This window comes from Salvelinus alpinus, chromosome 30 (genome assembly GCF_045679555.1).
Source record: "Salvelinus alpinus chromosome 30, SLU_Salpinus.1, whole genome shotgun sequence".
Classification (NCBI taxonomy): Eukaryota; Metazoa; Chordata; class Actinopteri; order Salmoniformes; family Salmonidae; genus Salvelinus; species Salvelinus alpinus.
In genome coordinates this window covers 6,034,181-6,054,992 of record NC_092115.1, presented here as the reverse complement: position 1 = coordinate 6,054,992, position 20,812 = coordinate 6,034,181, and the positions used below count along the sequence as shown (strand labels likewise).

General features: G+C 43.4%; 1 protein-coding gene across 1 annotated transcript in view; it reads left to right on the top strand.

Moving 5' to 3' along the window:
* LOC139560627 (receptor-type tyrosine-protein phosphatase mu-like) overlaps positions 1-20,812 on the top strand; it is a 774,972-nt gene that overhangs the window by 238,307 nt on the left and 515,853 nt on the right. Inside the window, exon 3 of the mRNA XM_071377563.1 lies at positions 14,113-14,387. Within this exon, the coding sequence (XP_071233664.1) occupies positions 14,113-14,387 (275 nt within the window). The remainder of the gene's footprint in view (positions 1-14,112; positions 14,388-20,812) is intronic.

Below are 20,812 nucleotides of genomic sequence, written 5' to 3'. Positions count from 1 at the left end.
CGTCAAGGTTCTCATTAGCAGCTTTGAGAAATTCCTTGTATATTATGCTCACCAACCTTTGGCTTTGTTGGACCAACCCTGCCGGGCCGGTTCAGACTCTTGAGGGGGTGGTGTTGTTTTAGTGGGTCTTTGGCCGCATGTATCTTTCTGTCTTGGATGCGTAGGCTACTTGCAGTAAGCCTATAAAACAGATAAGGACTTCTCCTTAGTGTGTGGGTCACTCAGGTGGGTGTCTAGGGTATAGGGTTGGAAACCGTTCCATCACGATAGGACAATAAATCAATCAAATTTATTTGTAATTTATTTTAAAATGTATATCCCATATCTCCACAAAATGGTAAACTCTCTCTGTCACAACTCACAGACACACACACATGGGTATTTTCAACCATTTTCATTTTTTTCACTCACTTAATTAATTACATAAACACACACCCCATCTTCCGTCACAACCACACTCCCCCCCCAAATATACACCCGCATATACTGTGCCTTCTATGTTCTCTGTCTGCTGTGTTTTTTTACCATGTTGATTTCTACCTAATTTCAGGCTTTTTAGTACTTTTGTGTTCCAGTTTCTCTTTGCATGTGTATTATTTCAATAAGTATCCTTTTCTTCTAATGCTGTCTTTTAAAAAAATCTATTTATAAATACTATCAATAATAATTGGAATACTAATTATTTTACAACATTCCCTATCTTGAGTGGTATAGTGTATTTGTAGATTATTTCTTGATCAATTGTTGTATTTGATTGTTTTCCAGTTTAAAAAAAAATGACAATCGCTACCATGGATAGAATTGGGTGGTCCATTATTACAATCCCTACCATGGATAGTATTGTGTATTAGTACTTTTGTGTTCCGGTTCCTGTTTATGTACTGGGTGGTCCATTATTCGACTCCTTTTTGTGAACTCAGCAGTATTTAGAATCCCTTTTAGCTTGTTTGTGTCTTTCTTCAATGTCACAGCTTTTCTCATCCCTCATCTAAACCTTGCCTTCAACTCTTTATATAGTTCAAGAATGCCCAGTTTGTCATTTATCGACTTTAGCAAGTCGGTTTCTACACTTACCGTTCCAGGTGGTGAAAAGCATAAATCGCCTGTCAGTCGGGGAGCTCGTCTTGGTTTTTTGGGGGGGTTTGGTTCTCCATGCTTACTCTCCGACATGTTTTGTGGTTGAATGTGTTGGTACTATTGGTTGATACATTTCTCTAGCCTTATAATTTGTTTTGTTGTTCTTCAGATTGAAGGTTATTGCCCAGGAGTATGTGAAGTGTTAATATTTAGTTAGATTCACAGATATTAAATCTAGGGAGTTTTTCCTAGCCACCGTGCTTCTACACCTGCATTGCTTGCTGTTTGGGGTTTTAGGCTGGGTTTCTGTACAGCACTTTGAGATATCAGCTGATGTACGAAGGGCTATATAAATCAAATTAGATTTTGATTTGATTTGATATTGAATATTAAGTTTTTATTCTTGAGACATTCTGCACCACTTTCTTCGCTCCACCATTGTTCCTTCTCTGCCTCCCATATCACATAGACTAATTCACATTAATAGTAAACATCCTGTTTTTTAATCTCTACAGGAAATCAAGAATTAGGTGTTTTCTTTGGTTCTGTGGTTCTCTAGTTACGACCCAAATGGCATTCTATTCCCTATGTAGTGCGCTACTTTTGACCAGGGGCCCATAAGTAGTATACTATGCAGTGCGCTACTTTTGACCAGGGGCCCATAAGTAGTATACTATGCAGTGCGCTACTTTTGACCAGGGGCCCATAAGTAGTATACTATGCAGTGCGCTACTTTTGACCAGGGGCCCATAAGTAGTATACTATGCAGTGCACTACTTTTGCCCAGGTGCCCATAAGTAGTATACTATGTAGTTCACTACTTTTGACCAGGGGCCCATAAGTAGTATACTATGTAGTGAACTACTTTTGACCAGGGGCCCATAAGTAGTATACTATGCAGTGCACTACTTTTGACCAGGGGCCCATAAGTAGTATACTATGCAGTGCGCTACTTTTGACCAGGGGCCCATAAGTAGTATACTATGCAGTGCGCTACTTTTGACCAGGGGCCCATAAGTAGTATACTATGCAGTGCACTACTTTTGCCCAGGTGCCCATAAGTAGTATACTATGTAGTGCACTACTTTTGACCAGGGGCCCATAAGTAGTATACTATGTAGTGAACTACTTTTGACCAGGGGCCCATAAGTAGTATACTATGCAGTGCACTACTTTTGACCTGGGACCCATAAGTAGTATACTATGCAGTGCACTACTTTTGACCTGGGACCCATAAGTAGTATACTATGTAGTGCACTACTTTTGACCAGGGGCCCATAAGTAGTATACTATGCAGTGCACTACTTTTGACCTGGGACCCATAAGTAGTATACTATGTAGTGCACTACTTTTGACCAGGGGCCCATAAGTAGTATACTATGCAGTGCACTACTTTTGCCCAGGGGCCCATAAGTAGTATACTATGTAGTGCACTACTTTTGACCAGGGGCCCATAAGTAGTATACTATGCAGTGCACTACTTTTGACCTGGGACCCATAAGTAGTATACTATGTAGTGCACTACTTTTGACCAGGGGCCCATAAGTAGTATACTATGCAGTGCACTACTTTTGCCCAGGGGCCCATAAGTAGTATACTATGTAGTGCACTACTTTTGACCAGGGGCCCATAAGTAGTATACTATGTAGTGAATATGGTTCCATTTGGGACCTAGCATCTGTCTTTGTAATGGAGCTTCAATGGAATCTATTCATCATGAGGATATTAGTGTTGGTTCATATCACACTGACAGAGCTCCTGACTCCACGACGGGTGGATGGAGAGACGGTGGAGGGAGAGAGGGAGGGAGAGAAGGAGGGAGAGAAGGAGGGAGAGAGGGAGGGAGAAACATAATGTTTAGTCAGCTGAGTAGATGGGTTGAGTGTTATTAAAATGACCTAATAGAACCTTCTGTCGATCATCTCTGACCTGCTCTCTATATCAACGGGGCCTTTAAATCCTCAGAAACAGACATACGAGAGTAAACAAGGTCTGGTTGAAGGATTAGAACATCATTCCCAAACTCAGTCCTGGGATCCTAAGGGGTGCAGTCCTGGAACCCTAAGGGGTGCAGTAGTCCTGGGACCCTGAGGGGTGCAGTAGTCCTGGGACCCTGAGGGATGCAGTAGTCCTGGGACCCTGAGGGGTACAGTAGTCCTGGGACCCTGAGGGATGCAGTAGTCCTGGGACCCTAAGGGGTGCAGAAGTCCTGGGACCCTGAGGGGTGCAGTAGTCCTGGGACCCTAAGGGGTGCAGCAGTCCTGGGACCCTGAGGGGTGCAGCAGTCCTGGGACCCTAAGGGGTGCAGTAGTCCTGGGACCCTGAGGGGTGCAGCAGTCCTGGGACCCTAAGGGGTGCAGCAGTCCTGGGACCCTAAGGGGTGCAGTCCTGGGGACCCTAAGGGGTGCAGCAGTCCTGGGGACCCTAAGGGGTGCAGCAGTCCTGGGACCCTAAGGGGTGCAGCAGTCCTGGAACCCTAAGGGGTGCAGTCCTCGGACCCTAAGGGTTGCAGTCCTAGGACCCTAAGGGTTGCAGTCCTGGGACCCTAGGGGGGTGCAGTCCTGGGACCCTAGGGGGGTGCAGTCCTGCGACCCTAAGGGGTGCAGTCCTGGGACCCTAAGGGGTGCAGTCCTGGGACCCTAAGGGGTGCAGTCCTGGGACCCTAAGGGGTGCAGTCCTGGGACCCTAAGGGGTGCTGCAGTCCTGGGACCCTAAGGGGTGCAGTCCTGGGACCCTAAGGGGTGCAATCCTGGGACCCTAAGGGGTGCAGTCTTGGGACCCTAAGGGGTGCAGTCTTGGGGCCCTAAGGGGTGCAGTCTTGGGACCCTAAGGGGTGCAGTCCTGGAACCCTAAGGGGTGCAGCAGTCCTGGAACCCTAAGGGGTGCAGCAGTCCTGGGACCCTAAGGGGTGCAGCAGTCCTGGTACCCTAAGGGGTGCAGCAGTCCTGGGACCCTAAGGGGTGCAGCAGTCCTGGGACCCTAAGGGTGCAGCAGTCCTGGGACCCTAAGGGGTGCAGCAGTCCTGGGACCCTAAGGGGTGCAGTCCTGGGACCCTAAGGGGCACAGTCCTGGGACCCTAAGGGGTGCAGTAGTCCTGGGACCCTGAGGGGTGCAGTAGTCCTGGGACCCTATGGGGTGCAGTCCTAGGACCCTGAGGGGTGCAGCAGTCCTGGGGACCCTGAGGGGTGCAGCAGTCCTGGGGACCCTGAGGGGTGCAGTCCTGGGACCCTAAGGGGTGCAGTCCTGGGACCCTAAGGGGTGCAGCAGTCCTGGGACCCTAAGGGGTGCAGCAGTCCTGGGACCCTAAGGGGTGCTGCAGTCCTGGGACCCTAAGGGGTGCTGCAGTCCTGGAACCCTAAGGGGTGCTGCAGTCCTGGGACCCTAAGGGGTGCTGCAGTCCTGGGACCCTAAGGGGTGCAGTCCTGGGACCCTAAGGGGTGCAGTCCTGGGACCCTAAGGGGTGCAGTCCTGGGACCCTAAGGGGTGCAGTCCTGGGGACCCTAAGGGGTGCAGCAGTCCTGGGGACCCTAAGGGGTGCAGCAGTCCTGGGGACCCTAAGGGGTGCAGCAGTCCTGGGACCCTAAGGGGTGCAGCAGTCCTGGGACCCTAAGGGGTGCAGCAGTCCTGGGACCCTAAGGGGTGCAGCAGTCCTGGGGACCCTAAGGGGTGCAGCAGTCCTGGGACCCTAAGGGGTGCAGCAGTCCTGGGACCCTAAGGGGTGCAGCAGTCCTGGGGACCCTAAGGGGTGCAGCAGTCCTGGGACCCTAAGGGGTGCAGCAGTCCTGGGACCCTAAGGGGTGCAGCAGTCCTGGGACCCTAAGGGGTGCAGCAGTCCTGGGACCCTAAGGGGTGCAGCAGTCCTGGGACCCTAAGGGGTGCAGCAGTCCTGGGACCCTAAGGGGTGCAGTCCTGGGACCCTAAGGGGTGCACATTTTGGTTTTTGCCCTAGAACTACACATCTGATTCAAATAATCAAAGCTTAATGATGAGTTTGTTATTTGAATCAGTTGTGTAGTTCCTAGGGCAAAAACCAAAACATGCACCCATCTGCTCTGCCTGTGAGGTACTGTATGAACAGTATATTACACATTCACCATATTCAACTCAGTGGTCAGATAGGTAATGCTACATTTACAGTAAAACAACAAAAATAATCTCCACTGGATAGTTGCAGTGAGATGTGTCAGGGTTAAGTGCCTTACTCAAAGAGACTTCGACAGATTTCCCACCTTGTCGGCTCGGGTATTAGAACCAGCGACCTCTCAGTTACTGGCCCAATGCTCTAATCGCTAGGCGACCGGCCACGCGTTCACCAATTTAGCTGCTGTAGATCCCTTAGGACATAATGCAGTGTCTCAAATGATAAACCTGTTCCCTATAAAGTTATCTTCGGTTGACGTGAGCCACTTTGTCAAAGAGCAGTAGAGATTAATCGTGATGCACAGAGATGTACTGAGATGTTGTAGACTAGAGATCAGAAGAGATTATTAGAGATATTATATGAGATGTTGTAGACTAGAGATCAGTAGAGATTAACAGAGATGTACGGAGATGTTGTAGACTAGAGATCAGTACAGATTAACAGAGATGTTGTAGACTAGAGATCAGTAGAGATTAACAGAGATGTACTGAGATGTTGTAGACTAGAGATCAGTAGAGATTAACAGAGATGCACTGAGATGTTGTAGACTAGAGATCAGTACAGATTAACAGAGATGTTGTAGACTAGAGATCAGTAGAGATTAACAGAGATGTACTGAGATGTTGTAGACTAGAGATCAGTAGAGATTAACAGAGATATTTATTGAGAGATGTCGTAGCATGACCAACAAACTGTAAGAGGTTGTCTCCTCTTGCCTCCTGCACTCCTCCTTCTCCAATACAGCATGACCAACAAACTAGAAGAGTGTGTCTCCTCTCGCCTCCTGTACTCCTCCTTCTCCAATACAGCATGACTAACAACAAACTAGAAGAGCGTGTCTCCTCTCACCTCCTGTACTCCTCCTTCTCCAATACAGCATGACTAACAACAAACTAGAAGAGCTTGACTCAGTGTCATCACAGCTCATCTCTCGTCTCCTCCTCTCCTCTTTTCTCCTCCTTGTGTTCCATTGTGTAAACATGACAGATTTCTCGCTCGTTATCTGAGAGGCGGGTTTAGAAGAGAGAGAGCAGGAGAGAGAGAGCAGGAGGATAGAGAGTTACTTGTGTTATTTAGCACAACAAGATAAGCAGTCTGAGTCCCTGAAGGAACAAACTAGGTTCTGGTAAATGTTGCGCTTCTTGGTGAACAGCCTCTTTTTTTTCCTAATGTACCTCAGCAAATCTGCAGACAAGTTAGATTTGTTTCTGTGAATGGGCTCTGTGTTATAAAGTCAGGTATTTGATGACAAAACGAGCAAAACTTTTCTGCTTAGCTGTTCTGCTTCGTCTATTTCGCTCTATCTTTTCTGAACTGTCTAAACTCTCCCTGTGTGATAATGAATGTGTACTGGTGTACTGTGGGTAATATCAACGCAAACCGTGTCACTTCTGGGTTTCAGTATGTCTCGCATGTCCTTTCAGTACATCGTGTGTCTTCTCTCTGTGGAGCTGACAGCCATAGGCCTACGAGAGGATGATATATAGGGGTTGAATGTCTTGCCAATATAATTGTTCTGACACGTGTCGGTTTGGCAAGTGGAGAGAGGATTGGATTAACCTTTCGAGTTCAATCAAAATTGCAATTTGTTTTGTTATTGATTTCTCAACTTTTTTTCCATCTACATTTTTCTCCATCATTTGATGTAAAAACCCACCTCAGTGTCGCTGTCTGTGAGATACTTAAGCAATAAGTCCCGAGGAGGGGGGGTATATGCCCAATGCACCACGGCTAAGGACTGTTCTTAAGCACGACGCAACGCGGAGTGCCTGGTCACAGCCCTTAGCCGTTGTATATTGGCCATATACCACACACCCCCGAGGTGCCTTATTGCTATTATAAACTGGTTACCAATGTAATTAGAGCAGTAAACATACATGTTTTGTCATACCCATGGTATATGGTCAGATATACCATGACACTCATAGGACTTCATGTTACACAATACATGTGTTGTTCGATAAAGTTCAGGCTGTCAGCCAATCAGCATTCAGGGCTCGAACCATGAGATATCTCAACTGATCTCCTTAGGGTTGGGGTCAATTCCATTTCAATTCCAGTCAATTCAGGAAGTACACTAGAATTCAAAATCCAATTATCTTCAATGCTTTTCAACGAGGAACATTTGGTATTTGGTTTACTTATTAATTGACTGGAATTGAAATGGTATTGACCCTAACCCTGTCAGAGTCAATGATTCCGAACAGCACACACTCCTCACACATTCTTCAATCTCTTAATAAGGAAACTTTGCTGACCACACTATTAAGGTCCTACAGAGGGCGGTGAGTACGGCCCAGCACATCACTGGGGCCGAGCTTCCTGCCATCGAGGACCTCTAAACCAGGCGATGTCAGAGGAAAGGCCCTAAACATTATCAAAGACTCCAGCCACCCAAGTCAGAGACTGTTCTCTCTGCTACCACAAGGCAAGCGGTACCAGTGCACTAAGTCTGGAACCAACAGGACCATGAACAGCTTCTACCCCCGAACCATAAGACTGCTGAATAGTTTACTATGCAGCTACCCGGACTATCTGCATTGACCCTTTATGCACATATGCTGCTGCTACTGTCTATTATCTATCCTTTACCCCTACCTACAGTATACTGCTGTTACTGTCTATTATCTATCCTTTACCCCTACCTACAGTATACTGCTGTTACTGTCTATTATCTATGCTTTACCCCTACCTACAGTATACTGCTGTTACTGTCTATTATCTATCCTTTACCCCTACCTACAGTATACTGCTGTTACTGTCTATTATCTATCCTTTACCCCTACCTACAGTATACTGCTGCTACTGTCTATTATCTATCCTGTTGTCTAGTCACTTTACCCCTACCTACAGTATACTGCTGCTACTGTCTATTATCTATCCTTTACCCCTACCTACAGTATGCTGCTGCTACTGTCTATTATCTATCCTTTACCCCTACCTACAGTATACTGCTGCTACTGTCTATTATCTATCCTTTACCCCTACCTACAGTATACTGCTGTTACTGTCTATTATCTATCCTTTACCCCTACCAACAGTATACTGCTGTTACTGTCTATTATCTATCCTTTACCCCTACCTACAGTATACTGCTGCTACTGTCTATTATCTATCCTTTACCCCTACCTACAGTATACTGCTGTTACTGTCTATTATCTATCCTTTACCCCTACCTACAGTATACTGCTGTTACTGTCTATTATCTATCCTGTTGTCTAGTCACTTTACCCCTACCTACAGTATACTGCTGTTACTGTCTATTATCTATCCTTTACCCCTACCTACAGTATACTGCTGTTACTGTCTATTATCTATCCTTTACCCCTACCTACAGTATACTGCTGTTACTGTCTATTATCTATCCTTTACCCCTACCTACAGTATACTGCTGTTATTGTCTATTATCTATCCTTTACCCCTACCTACAGTATACTGCTGCTACTGTCTATTATCTATCCTTTACCCCTACCTACAGTATACTGCTGTTACTGTCTATTATCTATCCTTTACCCCTACCTACAGTATACTGCTGTTACTGTCTATTATCTATCCTTTACCCCTACCTACAGTATACTGCTGTTACTGTCTATTATCTATCCTTTACCCCTACCTACAGTATACTGCTGTTACTGTCTATTATCTATCCTTTACCCCTACCTACAGTATACTGCTGTTACTGTCTATTATCTATCCTTTACCCCTACCTACAGTATACTGCTGTTGCTGTCTATTATCTATCCTTTACCCCTACCTACAGTATACTGCTGTTACTGTCTATTATCTATCCTTTACCCCTACCTACAGTATACTGCTGCTACTGTCTATTATCTATCCTTTACCCCTACCTACAGTATACTGCTGTTACTGTCTATTATCTATCCTTTACCCCTACCTACAGTATACTGCTGTTACTGTCTATTATCTATCCTTTACCCCTACCTACAGTATACTGCTGTTACTGTCTATTATCTATCCTTTACCCCTATCTACAGTATACTGCTGTTACTGTCTATTATCTATCCTTTACCCCTACCTACAGTATACTGCTGCTACTGTCTATTATCTATCCTGTTGTCTAGTCACTTTACCCCTACCTACAGTATACTGCTGCTACTGTCTATTATCTATCCTTTACCCCTACCTACAGTATGCTGCTGCTACTGTCTATTATCTATCCTTTACCCCTACCTACAGTATACTGCTGCTACTGTCTATTATCTATCCTTTACCCCTACCTACAGTATACTGCTGTTACTGTCTATTATCTATCCTTTACCCCTACCAACAGTATACTGCTGTTACTGTCTATTATCTATCCTTTACCCCTACCTACAGTATACTGCTGCTACTGTCTATTATCTATCCTTTACCCCTACCTACAGTATACTGCTGTTACTGTCTATTATCTATCCTTTACCCCTACCTACAGTATACTGCTGTTACTGTCTATTATCTATCCTGTTGTCTAGTCACTTTACCCCTACCTACAGTATACTGCTGTTACTGTCTATTATCTATCCTTTACCCCTACCTACAGTATACTGCTGTTACTGTCTATTATCTATCCTTTACCCCTACCTACAGTATACTGCTGTTACTGTCTATTATCTATCCTTTACCCGTACCTACAGTATACTTCTGTTATTGTCTATTATCTATCCTTTACCCCTACCTACAGTATACTGCTGCTACTGTCTATTATCTATCCTTTACCCCTACCTACAGTATACTGCTGTTACTGTCTATTATCTATCCTTTACCCCTACCTACAGTATACTGCTGTTACTGTCTATTATCTATCCTTTACCCCTACCTACGGTATACTGCTGTTACTGTCTATTATCTATCCTTTACCCCTACCTACAGTATACTGCTGTTACTGTCTATTATCTATCCTTTACCCCTACCTACAGTATACTGCTGTTACTGTCTATTATCTATCCTTTACCCCTACCTACAGTATACTGCTGTTGCTGTCTATTATCTATCCTTTACCCCTACCTACAGTATACTGCTGTTACTGTCTATTATCTATCCTTTACCCCTACCTACAGTATACTGCTGCTACTGTCTATTATCTATCCTTTACCCCTACCTACAGTATACTGCTGTTACTGTCTATTATCTATCCTTTACCCCTACCTACAGTATACTGCTGTTACTGTCTATTATCTATCCTTTACCCCTACCTACAGTATACTGCTGTTACTGTCTATTATCTATCCTTTACCCCTACCTACAGTATACTGCTGTTACTGTCTATTATCTATCCTTTACCCCTACCTACAGTATACTGCTGTTACTGTCTATTATCTATCCTTTACCCCTACCTACAGTATACTGCTGTTACTGTCTATTATCTATCCTTTACCCCTACCTACAGTATACTGCTGTTACTGTCTATTATCTATCCTTTACCCCTACCAACAGTATACTGCTGTTACTGTCTATTATCTATCCTTTACCCCTACCTACAGTATACTGCTGCTACTGTCTATTATCTATCCTTTACCCCTACCTACAGTATACTGCTGTTACTGTCTATTATCTATCCTTTACCCCTACCTACAGTATACTGCTGTTACTGTCTATTATCTATCCTGTTGTCTAGTCACTTTACCCCTACCTACAGTATACTGCTGTTACTGTCTATTATCTATCCTTTACCCCTACCTACAGTATACTGCTGTTACTGTCTATTATCTATCCTTTACCCCTACCTACAGTATACTGCTGTTACTGTCTATTATCTATCCTTTACCCGTACCTACAGTATACTTCTGTTATTGTCTATTATCTATCCTTTACCCCTACCTACAGTATACTGCTGCTACTGTCTATTATCTATCCTTTACCCCTACCTACAGTATACTGCTGTTACTGTCTATTATCTATCCTTTACCCCTACCTACAGTATACTGCTGTTACTGTCTATTATCTATCCTTTACCCCTACCTACGGTATACTGCTGTTACTGTCTATTATCTATCCTTTACCCCTACCTACAGTATACTGCTGTTACTGTCTATTATCTATCCTTTACCCCTACCTACAGTATACTGCTGTTACTGTCTATTATCTATCCTTTACCCCTACCTACAGTATACTGCTGTTGCTGTCTATTATCTATCCTTTACCCCTACCTACAGTATACTGCTGTTACTGTCTATTATCTATCCTTTACCCCTACCTACAGTATACTGCTGCTACTGTCTATTATCTATCCTTTACCCCTACCTACAGTATACTGCTGTTACTGTCTATTATCTATCCTTTACCCCTACCTACAGTATACTGCTGTTACTGTCTATTATCTATCCTTTACCCCTACCTACAGTATACTGCTGTTACTGTCTATTATCTATCCTTTACCCCTACCTACAGTATACTGCTGTTACTGTCTATTATCTATCCTTTACCCCTACCTACAGTATACTGCTGTTACTGTCTATTATCTATCCTTTACCCCTACCTACAGTATACTGCTGTTACTGTCTATTATCTATCCTTTACCCCTACCTACAGTATACTGCTGTTACTGTATATTATCTATCCTTTACCCCTACCTACAGTATACTGCTGTTACTGTCTATTATCTATCCTTTACCCCTACCTACAGTATACTGCTGTTACTGTCTATTATCTATCCTTTACCCCTACCTACAGTATACTGCTGTTACTGTCTATTATCTATCCTTTACCCCTACCTACAGTATACTGCTGTTACTGTCTATTATATATCCTGTTGTCTAGTCACTTTACCCCTACCTACAGTATACTGCTGTTACTGTCTATTATCTATCCTTTACTCCTACCTACAGTATACTGCTGCTACTGTCTATTATATATCCTGTTGTCTAGTCACTTTACCCCTACCTACAGTATACTGCTGCTACTGTCTATTATCTATCCTCTACCCCTACCTACAGTATACTGCTGCTACTGTCTATTATCTATCCTGTTGTCTAGTCACTTTACCCCTACCTACAGTATACTGCTGCTACTGTCTATTATCTATCCTGTTGTCTAGTCACTTTACCTCTACCTACAGTATACTGCTGCTACTGTCTATTATCTATAATGTGGCCTAGTCACTTTACTCCTACCTACAGTATACTGCTGCTACTGTTTATTATCTATCCTGTTGTCTAGTCACTTTACCCCTACCTACAGTATACTGCTGCTACTGTCTATTATCTATCCTGTTGCCTAGTCACTTTACCCCTACCTACAGTATACTGCTGTTACTGTCTATTATCTATCCTTTACCCCTACCTACAGTATACAGCTGTTACTGTCTATTATCTATCCTTTACCCCTACCTACAGTATACTGCTGACACTGTCTATTATCTATCCTTTACCCCTACCTACAGTATACTGCTGCTACTGTCTATTATCTATCATGTTGTCTAGTCACTTTACCCCTACCTACAGTATACTGCTGCTACTGTCTATTATCTATAATGTGGCCTGGTCACTTTACCTCTACCTACAGTATACTGCTGCTACTGTCTATTATCTATCCTGTTGCCTAGTCACTTTACCCCTACCTACAGTATACTGCTGCTACTGTTTATTATATATCCTGTTGTCTAGTCACTTTACCCCTACCTACAGTATACTGCTGTTACTGTCTATTATCTATCCTGTTGCCTAGTCACTTTACCCCTACCTACAGTATACTGCTGTTACTGTCTATTATCTATCCTTTACCCCTACCTACAGTATACTGCTGTTACTGTTTATTATCTATCCTGTTGTCTAGTCACTTTACCTCTACCTACAGTATACTGCTGTTACTGTCTATTATCTATCCTTTACCCCTACCTACAGTATACTGCTGTTACTGTCTATTATCTATCCTTTACCCCTACCTACAGTATACTGCTGTTACTGTCTATTATCTATCCTTTACCCCTACCTACAGTATACTGCTGTTACTGTCTATTATCCTGTTGCCAAGTCACTTTACCCCTACCTACAGTATACTGCTGTTACTGTCTATTATCTTTCCTGTTGCCAAGTCACTTTACCCCTACCTATATGTACATGTCTACCTCAATTACCTCGTACCACTGCACATCGACTCGGTACGGGTACTTCCTGTATATAGACAAGTTACTCATTGGGTATTTATCCCTCGTGTTATTATTTGTCTTTCATTTCTCTATTGTCTTCTTCTCTATATTGTTGGGAAGGGCCCGTAACTAAGCGTTAATCCCTGTTAATCTACAGCTGTTGTTTATGTAACAAATACAATTTAATTTAATACCTGTTATTGTCTTCCCTCCCCACAGTGTCCTCTCCCCTGCTAGACTGTCAAATGTAGGAAGATGGTTCAATGCTATTTACAGGTGTAGGATCTTCAATTGATCAGTCTTTTGTTGCTGAGAATTTTCCTGCACCGCAGAAAAGCTTCATGTGATTGATTATCAATTCACTGAAAACCCCGCACTAACGCATGGCTATATTAACAGTACTGCACATTTCATGTAGCCAAATTTGGCTAACTAATAGCCTAACAACCGATCAAGCAACCTTATGGACTAAACGTTCAAATCCTGTTTCGACATGATTATTTTTGCTGCAACAATACTGGTTAAATAAAGATCCTTCATCTGTAAATAAAGTTTGTTTTGGTTGGATGTGATCCTGTCTGTGTTACGGAGTTCTGACCCCCCAGCTACACAGTTCTAACATCCATTTAATGTTCTCCTCTCCTCTCCTCTCCTCTCCTCTCCTCTCCTCTCCTCTCCTCTCCTCTCCTCTCCTCTCCTCTCTTCTCTTCTCTTCTCTTCTCTTCTCTTCTCTTCTCTTCTCTTCTCTTCTCTTCTCCTCTCCTCTCCTCTCCTCTCCTCTCCTCTCCTCTCCTCTCCTCTGCTGCCCCAGATTCAGCTTTCATTATGGTCAACACGTCGGGGCGTTTCGCTGGTCAGAAGGCATTACTCCTGACTCCCCAGCTGAAGGAGAATGACACCCACTGCATCATCTTCAAGTACTTCCTGTCTGGACGCGAGGGGGCGGGGCCAGGGCAGCTCAACGTGTACATCAGAGAGAACAACAGTCCCCTGGGCATGCCCGTCTGGAACGTGTCTGGGCCAGCTACTAGAGCCTGGGTACAGGTAGAACTGGCCATCTCTACCTACTGGCCCAACTTCTATCAGGTGAGTTACCTTACCCCACCTACCATACCTTAGTTTACCTTACCTTACCTTACCTTACCTTACCTTACCTTACCTTACATTAGTGTACCTTACCTTACATTAGTGTACCTTACCTTAGTTTACCTTACCTTAGTTTACCTTACCTTAGTTTACCTTACCTTACCTTACCTTACATTAGTGTACCTTACCTTACATTAGTGTACCTTACCTTAGTTTATCTTACCTTACCTTACATTAGTGTACCTTACCTTAGTTTACCTTAGCTTACCTTCTCTTACCTTACCTTAGTTTACCTTAGTTTACCTTACCGTATCTTACCTTACCTTACCCCCCCACCTTACCTTAGTGTACCTTACCTTAGTTTACCTTACCTTAGTTTACCTTACCTTAGTTTACCTTAGTTTACCTTAGTTTACCTTACCTTACCTTACCTTAGTTTACCTCACCTTACCTTAGTTTACCTTACCTTAGTTTACCTTACCTTAGTTTACCTTACCTTACCTTACCTTAGTTTACCTTACCTTCCCTTAGTTTACCTTACCTTAGTTTACCTTACCTTAGTTTACCTTACCGTATCTTACCTTAGTTTACCTTACCTTACCATAGTTTACCTTACCTTAGTTTACCTTACCTTAGTTAACCTTACCCTACGTCACCTTACCTTAGTTTACCTTACCCCCTACCATACCTTAGTTTACCTTACCCTACCATACCTAAGTTTACCTTGCCTTACCTTATCTCACCTTAACTTAGTTTACCTTACCTTACCTTAGTTTACCTTACCTTACCTTAGATTACCTTACCGTAGTTTAACCTACCTTACCTCACCTTAGTTTACCGTAGTTTACCCTACCTTACTTTGGTTTACTTTACTTTACCTCACCTTACATTACCTTAGTTTAGCCCACCTTACTTTAGTTTACTTTACCTTAGTTTACCTCAGCTTACATTACCTTAGCTTACCTTACCATACCATACCTGACCTTACATTACCTATACCATGGCTGCCCAACCCTCTTCCTGGAGATCTACTGTCCTGTAGGTTTTCAACCCAACCCTCTTCCTGGAGATCTACTGTCCTGTAGGTTATCAGTCCAACCCTCTTCCTGGAGATCCACTGTCCTGTAGGTTATCAGTCCAACCCTCTTCCTGGAGATCTACTGTCCTGTAGGTTATCAGCCCAACCCTCTTCCTGGAGATCTACTGTCCTGTAGGTTTTCAGTCCAACCCCCTTCCTAGAGATCTACTGTCCTGTAGGTTATCAGTCCAACCCTCTTCCTGGAGATCTACTGTCCTGTAGGTTATCAGCCCAACCCTCTTCCTGGAGATCTACTGTCCTGTAGGTTTTCAGTCCAACCCTCTTCCTGGAGATCTACTGTCCTGTAAGGTTTTCAGTCCAACCCTCTTCCTGGAGATCTACTGTCCTGTAAGGTTTTCAGTCCAACCCTAATTTAACATATCTGATTCAGCTAGTTAAGGTCTTGTTGAGCAGCAAATTAGTAGAATTAGGTGTGTTAAACTAGGGTAGGATTTTCAATACCATACATCTTTTAATAATAAACTAATATAATTTTATATTATATATATATATATATATATATATATATATATATATATATTGTTAAATAGTTAACCAATAGCTACCCTTTACTTTACCTTAGTTTACCTTACTTTACATGAACTATAACGGTGGTACGATTTTCATTACAATAATACAATAATGTAAATACATACACTACCGTTCAAAAGTTTGTGGTCACTTAGAAATGACCTTGTTTTTGAAAGAAAATCTCATTTTTTTGTCCATTAAAATAACATCAAATTGATCAGAAATACAGTGTAGACATTGTTAATGTTGTAAAATTACTATTGTAGCTGGAAATGGCAGATTTTTTATGGAATATCTACATAGGCGTAGAGAGGTCCATTATCAGCAACCATCACTCCTGTGTTCCAATGGCACGTTGTGTTAGCTAATCCAGGTTTACCAAAGGTACATTGATCATTAGAAAACCCTTTTACAATTTCGTTAGGACAGCTAAAAACTGTTATCCTTTCTTAAAAAATGTGCCGTTTCCAGCTACAATAGTCATTTACAACATTAACAATGTCTACACTGTATTTCGGATCAATTTGATGTTATTTTAATGGACAAAAAATGTGCTTATCTTTCAAAAACAAGGACATTTCTAAGTGTCCCCAAACCTTTGAACGGTAGTGTATGTGTATATATATATATATATATATTGCTTTATTGTCCTTTTTCATGTAAATTCATTTTGGAGGCCAGCGATACATAGTTAGTCACATCTGATTATAGTGGCAGAGCAGACACAACAATGGTCCATTAAAACATGTTATAAATGATGAATATGAGCCCTTTGTATCCATGGCAATAGGCCTATGTGCTTTTTCTCTCCTCAGCACCAGTTCTCTTCCACCAGAAAACTAATTTTCACTCATTACTTCCCCATGGTACATCATCCCTGACCCTGGCAACACCGAGCCCAGTGATTTCACACCCTGGACAATAGTGTTTCCAGGCCTCATTGAGGAAGAGACAGAACTCACCAATGCTGTGTCTCAAAGGGAACCCTATTCCCTATATAGTGCACTCATTTTTACCAGAGCCCTGTGGCACCTTATTCCCTATATAGTGCACTACTTTAGACCAGAGCCCTTTGGCAACCCGTTCCCTGTATAGTGCACAACTTTTGACCAGAGACCTATTGGTTTCCCTATGGGCCCTGGGTAAAACAGGTGCACTGTGTTAATTGATGCAGAGAGCCCTCTTGACCTCCCAACCAACCAACCAGGGCCTCCCAACCAACCAACTAGGACCTCCCAAACAACAGGAGATTAGGCCCCACTTGGCTATTTCATTATAGCTACAGGCCCCGCTAGGCTATTTCATTATAGCTACAGGCTACAGGCCCCACTGGGCTATTTCATTATAGCTACAGGCTACAGGCCCCACTGGTCTATTTCATTATAGCTACAGGCTCCAGGCTCCACTGGGCTATTTCGTTATAGCTACAGGCTACAGGCCCCACTGGTATATTTCATTATAGCTACAGGCCCCACTGGGCTATTTCATTATAGCTACAGGCTACAGGCCCCACTGGTCTATTTCATTATAGCTACAGGCCCCGCTGGGCTATTTCATTATAGCTACAGGCTACAGGCCCCACTGAGCTATTTCGTTATAACTACAGGCTACAGGCCCCACTGGGCTATTTTGTTATAGCTACAGGCCCCGCTGGGCTATTTCATTATAGCTACAGGCCCCACTGGGCTATTTCATTATAACTACAGGCTCCAGGCTCCACTGGGCTATTTCGTTATAGCTACAGGCTACAGGCCCCACTGGTCTATTTCATTATAGCTACAGGCCCCACTGGGCTATTTCATTATAACTACAGGCTACAGGCCCCACTGGGCTATTTCGTTATAGCTACAGGCCCCACTGGGCTATTTCATTATAACTACAGGCTACAGGCCCCACTGGTCTATTTCATTATAGCTACAGGCACCGCTGGGCTATTTCATTATAGCTACATGCTACAGGCCCCGCTAGGCTATTTCATTATAGCTACAGGCTACAGGCCCCACTGGGCTATTTCATTATAGCTACAGGCTACAGGCCCCACTGGGCTATTTCATTATAGCTACAGGCTACAGGCCCCACTGGGCTATTTCATTATAGCTACAGGCTACAGGCCCCACTGGGCTATTTCGTTATAGCTACAGGCTACAGGCTCCACTGGGCTATTTCATTATAGCTACAGGCCCCGCTGGGCTATTTCATTATAGCTACAGGCTACAGGCCCCACTGGGCTATTTCATTATAGCTACAGGCTACAGGCCCCACTGGGCTATTTCGTTATAGCTACAGGCTACAGGCCACACTGGGCTATTTCATTATAGCTACAGGCTACAGGCCCCACTGGGCTATTTCATTATAGCTACAGGCTACAGGCCCCACTGGGTTATTTCGTTATAGCTACAGGCTACAGGCTCCACTGGGCTATTTCATTATAGCTACAGGCCCCGCTGGGCTATTTCATTATAGCTACAGGCTACAGGCCCCACTGGGCTATTTCGTTATAGCTACAGGCCCCACTGGGCTATTTCATTATAGCTACAGGCCCCGCTGGGCTATTTCATTATAGCTACAGGCCCCACTGGGCTATTTCATTATAACTACAGGCTACAGGCCCCACTGGGCTATTTAGTTATAGCTACAGGCTACAGGCCCCACTGGTCTATTTCATTATAGCTACAGGCCCCGCTGGGCTATTTCATTATAGCTACAGGCTACAGGCCCCACTGAGCTATTTCGTTATAACTACAGGCTACAGGCCCCACTGGGCTATTTCATTATAACTACAGCCTACAGGCCCCACTGGTCTATTTCATTATAGCTACAGGCCCCACTGAGCTATTTCGTTATAACTACAGGCTACAGGCCCCCTGGTCTATTTCATTATAGCTACAGGCCCCACTGGGCTATTTCATTATAGCTACAGGTTACAGGCCCCCTGGTCTATTTCATTATAGCTACAAGCCCCACTGGGCTATTTCATTATAGCTACAGGCTACATACCCCACTGGGCTATTTCATTATAGCTACAGGCCCCACTGGGCTATTTCATTATAGCTACAGGCCCCACTGGGCTATTTCACTATAGCTACAGGGCCCACTGGGCTATTTCATTATAGCTACAGGCCCCACTGGGCTATTTCATTATAGCTACAGGCCCCACTGGGCTATTTCATTATAGCTACAGGCCAAACTGGGCTATTTCATTATAGCTACAGGCTACAGGCCCCCTGGTCTATTTCATTATAGCTACAGGCCCCACTGGGCTATTTCATTATAGCTACAGGCTACAGGCCCTCTGGTCTATTTCATTATAGCTACAGGCCCCACTGGGCTATTTCATTATAGCTACAGGCCCCCTGGTCTATTTCATTATAGCTACAGGCCCCACTGGGCTATTTCATTATAGCTACAGGCTACATACCCCACTGGGCTATTTCATTATAGCTACAGGCCCCACTGGGCTATTTCATTATAGCTACAGGCCCCACTGGGCTATTTCACTATAGCTACAGGGCCCACTGGGCTATTTCATTATAGCTACAGGCCCCACTGGGCTATTTCATTATAGCTACAGGCCCCACTGGGCTATTTCATTATAGCTACATGCCCCACTGGGCTATTTCATTATAGCTACAGGCCCCACTGGGCTATTTCATTATACCTACAGGCTACAGGCCCCACTGGGCTATTTCATTACAGCTACAGGCTACAGGCCCCACTGGGCTATTTCATTATAGCTACAGGCTACAGGCCCCACTGGGCTATTTCATTATAGCTACAGGCTACAGGCCCCACTGGGCTATTTCATTATAGCTACAGGCTACAGGCCCCACTGGGCTATTTCATTATAGCTACAGACCCCACTGGGCTATTTCATTATAGCTACATTTCATTGTATGACTACCAACCAACCCCTTGAAACAGTACATAATAGATACTAAGACAACCAACCCATTGATACAGTACATAATAGTTACTAAGACAACCAACCCATTGATACAGTACAGAATAGTTACTAAGACAACCAACCCATTGATACAGTACATAATAGTTACTAAGACAACCAACCCATTGATACAGTACATAATAGTTACTAAGACAACCAACCCATTGATACAGTACATAATAGTTACTAAGACAACCAACCCATTGATACAGTACAGAATAGTTACTAAGACAACCAACCCATTGATACAGTACATAATAGTTACTAAGACAACCAACCCATTGATACAGTACATAATAGTTACTAAGACAACCAACCCATTGATACAGTACATAATAGATACTAAGACAACCAACCCATTGATACAGTACAGCATAGTTACTAAGACAACCAACCCATTGATACAGTACAGAATAGTTACTAAGACAACCAACCCATTGATACAGTACAGAATAGTTACTAAGACAACCAACCCATTGATACAGTACATACTAGTTACTAAGACAACCAACCCATTGATATAGTACATAATAGTTACTAAGACAACCAACCCATTGATACAGTACATAATAGTTACTAAGACAACCAACCCATTGATACAGTACAGAATAGTTACTAAGACAACCAACCCATTGATACAGTACATAATAGATACTAAGACAACCAACCCATTGATACAGTACATAATAGTTACTAAGACAACCAACCCATTGATACAGTACATAATAGATACTAAGACAACCAACCCATTGATAGAGTACATAATAGTTACTAAGACAACCAACCCATTGATACAGTACAGAATAGTTACTAAGACAACCAACCCATTGATACAGTACAGAATAGTTACTAAGACAACCAACCCATTGATAC